Source organism: Marmota monax, unplaced genomic scaffold (genome assembly GCF_021218885.2).
Source record: "Marmota monax isolate L192 unplaced genomic scaffold, Marmota_monax_Labrador192_F-V1.1 WCK01_AAM20220418_F8-fsc00022, whole genome shotgun sequence".
Lineage (NCBI taxonomy): Eukaryota > Metazoa > Chordata > Mammalia > Rodentia > Sciuridae > Marmota > Marmota monax.
This window is the reverse complement of record NW_026695215.1, coordinates 12,529,850-12,534,726: the sequence shown is the minus strand read 5'-3', so window position 1 is coordinate 12,534,726 and position 4,877 is coordinate 12,529,850. Positions and strand designations below refer to the sequence as shown.

General features: G+C 43.6%; 1 protein-coding gene across 1 annotated transcript; it reads left to right on the top strand.

The window, feature by feature from the left end:
* The first annotated feature begins 1,332 nt into the window (after positions 1-1,332).
* Positions 1,333-3,830, top strand: LOC124084468 (protein ILRUN). The gene is made up of 3 exons (XM_058574919.1): positions 1,333-1,396; positions 1,636-2,126; positions 2,888-3,830. Exons 1-3 carry the CDS (start codon positions 1,333-1,335, stop codon positions 3,410-3,412), a joined length of 1,080 nt encoding a protein of 359 aa, XP_058430902.1. The 3' UTR covers positions 3,413-3,830.
* The last annotated feature ends 1,047 nt before the right edge of the window (positions 3,831-4,877 follow it).

Genomic DNA, 4,877 nt, shown 5'->3' with positions numbered 1-4,877 from the left:
TGGATCAGGCAGAACATTAAGACAAGCTGACCCCTCACTTACCTCCCATCAATGCTTGCTTATTTACCAAGAAATTTGAAGAGGAAAGAACAACTTTTGGATTTTTTCCCCTCAATCTAATAGTGGGTTGGTTCAAATAATACTTTTTAAAACATGTTTACATAAATCCAAGGATGTGCAGTATCTAATCTTGTAAAGAAATAAATCCCAGGCATTCTCTTTGATTAGGGTAGCTGAAAGACTATTCATGAAGATAAAGTCAACCCTCTAGAGCAGAGAACAGGCAAGGAGCACCGTGGTTTGGAGTGACTTGAATAAGGGCAGGAAGTCTTCCAGTGAGAGCTGAGACTCAAACCTGGCTGGCCCTGTGTCTTCAGGACTCTTTCCTCTGGTGCCTCCTAAAGCAGTAACTTGAGGTTTGTGGCAGCCAGTCAGTTTCTTTTAATGGGGAAAATCATGTCACTTGGGGAGAGAATGGAAAATTTGGTGTGTCCTTGGTCAAAGGTCTTGTCCCGGAGTTAAGAGAAGCTCAACAGGTACATGGCTCCAATCTTCTCAAAAAATCTTACCTGACTCAGTTGCCATTCATCTTCTACCTTGTATGTCCCAGTGACACACCTAGTGTGCTCTAATTCTGTGCAGGTCCTTCAGATTCAAAGGCAAATGGGACCTTGCTGAGGACCTCAAAGGGCTTACAATCCAGCCTCAGTGCCTAACTCTCCTTTTTTCCCTATCCATGTGGAGCAGATACAAATACTTCCTAAACAAATAACATTAGCTATATGAAAAATTTCACATACAGATGAAAGTAGCCCATGTAAATGATTTAAAAATCCATGTGCTTACATTGGAGCACTGGTCACGTAAGGTTTTTTCCCCTGGTGAATTGGACACCTGTGTTGGGGAGATATTTCTCATGGACTCATTTGAATATTATAAAAGACTGATTCTTAAAATTAGAGAGGGAAACTCCAAACATTATAAGGACATATAGTTTTCATTTGTGGTAGGAGTATATAGTTTGGGAAAAAAAGTGTTTTATTTTATTGCTTTAATTAATTTTTGTAATTAATTTCTAATATTACTATGGGATGTGAAAAGTTTCGCTTATCCCTAAGAGTCATAAAAAAGAAACAGGTGCTTAGAGAAGGATTTTGGAATAAGCCATTATTTTGGAATAAGCTATTTCATGGTTCAGATCTTTGCTCTGTTTTTTTGGTTCCTGTCATCCAGGTCAAGTCTTCTAATCTCACTTAACTCCAGTTTCTTCATCTGCAAAGCAAAGATAACGGTAACAAAAGTGGAGTTTGGGACCAAGTAAAACAGAACATCATGTCCATAGAGAACCTAACAGATATTGGAAAAGGTGAAATCACTGGTGTTCTTGACTTCTGTAGTAAGACATCTTAAGGGTTAATACACCTCCTCATCCTTCTAAGGATTAAAATTCCATGTAAATCCTTCACTTCTCTCGGAGTGATTTTTACATTGCCTTGGGTATTAATGTGAGTATTTAAACTATGATACAGGAGAAGCCAGAGGCGGTAGCGGCGGAGGTGGCGGCGTTGGGGGCGGTGGGAGGGGGGGAGCCGGAGAGTGAGTGGCTGAGTGAGTTTACCCCTATGAGGCGGTGAGAGCCCCGGGGCCTACCTCGGAGGAGAGGGGTCGCGGCGCCAGCTAGCAACGGACCCCCTCCCGGTTCCTGGGCCTGGCGGCGCGGCGGCGGCGGCGGCTCGGTAGTGAGGAGGCGGGGAAGCGGGTGTCCGGCCCCCGCCGTGGAGGGCATGGAGGTGGATCTGGACCCGGAGCTGATGCAGAAGTTCAGCTGTTTGGGCACCACCGACAAGGACGTGCTCATCTCCGAGTTCCAGCGGCTGCTTGGCTTCCAGCTCAACCCGGCTGGCTGCGCCTTCTTCCTGGACATGACCAACTGGAACTTACAGGCAGCAATTGGAGCCTATTATGACTTTGAGAGCCCAAACATCAGTGTGCCCTCCATGTCCTTTGTTAAAGATGTCACCATAGGAGAAGGGGAGTCAATACCTCCTGATACTCAGTTTATAAAAACATGGCGGATCCAGAATTCTGGGGCAGAGGCCTGGCCTCCAGGGGTTTGTCTTAAGTATGTCGGGGGACTAAAGACCTAAAAAGATCATGCTACAGGGACACTGCTACATGGATGTTCATAGCAGCACAATTCACAATAGCTAGACTGTGGAACCAACCTAGATGCCCTTCAATGGATGAATGGATAAAAAAAATGTGGCATTTATACACAATGGAGTATTACTCTGCATTAAAAAATGACAAAATCATAGAATTTACAGGGAAATGGATGGCATTAGAGCAGATTATGCTAAGTGAAGCTAGCCAATCCCTAAAAAACAAATGCCAAATGTCTTCTTTGATATAAGGAGAGTAACTAAGAACAGAGTAGGGATGAAGAGCATGAGAAGAAGATTAACATTAAACAGGGATGAGAGGTGGGAGGGAAAGGGAGAGAGAAGGGAAAATGCATGGAAATGGAAGGAGACCCTCAGGGTTATACAAAAGTACATACAAGAGGAAATGAGGGGAAAGGGAAAAATAATACAAGGGTGACAAACGAATGTCAGTAGAGGGGGCAGAGAGAGAAGAGGGGAGGGGAGGGGAGGGGAGGGGAGGGGAGGGGAGGGGGGATAGTAGAGGATAGGAAAGGCAGCAGAATACAACAGTCACTAGTATGGCAATATGTAAATCAATGGATGTGTAACTGATGTGATTCTGCAATCTGTATATGGGGTAAAAATGGGAGCTCATAACCCACTTGAATCAAAGTGTGAAATATGATATATCAAGAACTATGTAATGTTTTGAACAGCCAACAATAAAAAATTTAAAAAAAAAGTATGTCGGGGGAGACCAGTTTGGACATGTGAACATGGTGATGGTGAGATCATTAGAGCCACAAGAAATTGCAGATGTCAGCGTCCAGATGTGCAGCCCCAGCAGAGCAGGAATGTATCAGGGACAGTGGCGGATGTGCACTGCTACAGGACTCTATTATGGAGATGCCATCTGGGTGATTCTCAGTGTGGAGGTGGGTGGACTGTTAGGAGTAACGCAGCAGCTGTCATCTTTTGAAACGGAGTTCAACACACAGCCTCATCGCAAGGTAGAAGGAAACTTCAACCCGTTTGCCTCTCCCCAAAAGAACCGACAATCAGATGAAAACAACTTAAAAGACCCTGGGGGTTCCGGGTTCGACTCGATCAGCAAAAACACATGGGCTCCTGCTCCTGACCAAACCGAGCAAGATCAGAATAGACTCTCACAGAACTCTGTAAATCTGTCCCCCAGCAGTCACGCAAACAACTTATCAATAGTGACTTACAGTAAGGTAGGTGCCCTCGGAGAAGAGGAGAAGGGATAGGTGGTGGGCCTTGGGATTCGTGATACCCCTTCTTGGCAAACCTAGAATCCTGACTGCCACTCAGTGGAGGTGGCTCTGTGAGACTGCTCACCTCTTCTGCCAACACCAGCAACACAAATGCCTACCCCTTCTCCCCTCCCCCACCCCACATCTTGTGGATATTGCTGCATCCACATTTTATAATTTACTCCCATCTCTCTGTTCTGGTTTGAATGTTGAAAGACGGACTTTTTTTTTTAAAAACCATATTAGCATTTACAAAACAAAAGCAAATGTCAAAATATCACTAGCCATGCTTCCAGTGTGGATGTATACAAAGCTGAGAGCACAACAACACACATTAGGGATTTGTTTCTAATTGATTGTTTGAGGTGCTCCCCCCATGAGTAGAAAGAGAAACTCAGTTATCTTGTCCTTATTATTGTTGTTGGACTTTAACTTTATTTACCGTGTTTGCATGTCTTGTTGACGTCTTTTCAATCTGTTATGGCCCATTGACCTCTTTACCCACAACCCAGCGTGGCTCAAGTGATATTTTGACTTTTCAAATGTGGGAGATAAGTGAGAGAAATGTTAGCCGAGAATTTAAATACTCTGTTGTGAGATACCCTTCTAGCTGTATGAGTTCTTGATCTGTTTTCCTCATGCCCTGCTAAGGTGACGGTGGCTCCTGGTTGTTGGTTGGGGCTGGTTGATGAAGCCCTGGTGCTGATAGTTCATGGTGGCAGGTGTTGTGTGGTTGAGTATTGGGAGAATTCTCCTGCATTCTTCTCTGATGGAAAATGCTGTCCACTTAAGCCCTGTGTCCCACCTGTACAGCTACACAGACTATGAAGTCGAGTTTTGCTTCATGGTGGCATTCATCCTCAATTTTTAAAATAAAGTTGTTTATTTGAGGGGCAAAAAAAAAAAAACTATGATACAATCTTCGTATTTGTTCCATAAGGAAGAACTGAAAGAAACTGGCACAATTGTGGTAAAAATGTAAAATCCTATTATGGATTAAAAAGTGAGTTGAGAGATTAATAAGGCAAGGAGGAGAAAAAGTCAAGTCACAGCATGAAAAGAAATTAATTGTACAACATCCTTGCCTTCTACACTGAGACTTGAAATGTTCATATTTTCAAAGAACTCTGACAACGTGGGCTGACTGGCATGCCTGTTAATGTACCAGATGATAAATTATTTAGTCAGGGCAAAGATGGGAAAGGACCTTTAAAGATTTTCAGAACATACTACATAGATTAGATAATTGTGCAACAAACAGTGAACTGAGCAAAATAACAGCAGGTGAAATTCAACATAGGCAAGCGTGAGCAGGGCTCCCCGAAGACTCTGAAGGAAATGACTTATACACATTGCAGCTCCTAATGGATCGTCAAATCTTCCGAGGACATGAACTAAGAGGGATTGTGGGTCAGTGAAACAGCAGCTTCCATGCAGAGGGATCCTTTCCTTGTTTCAA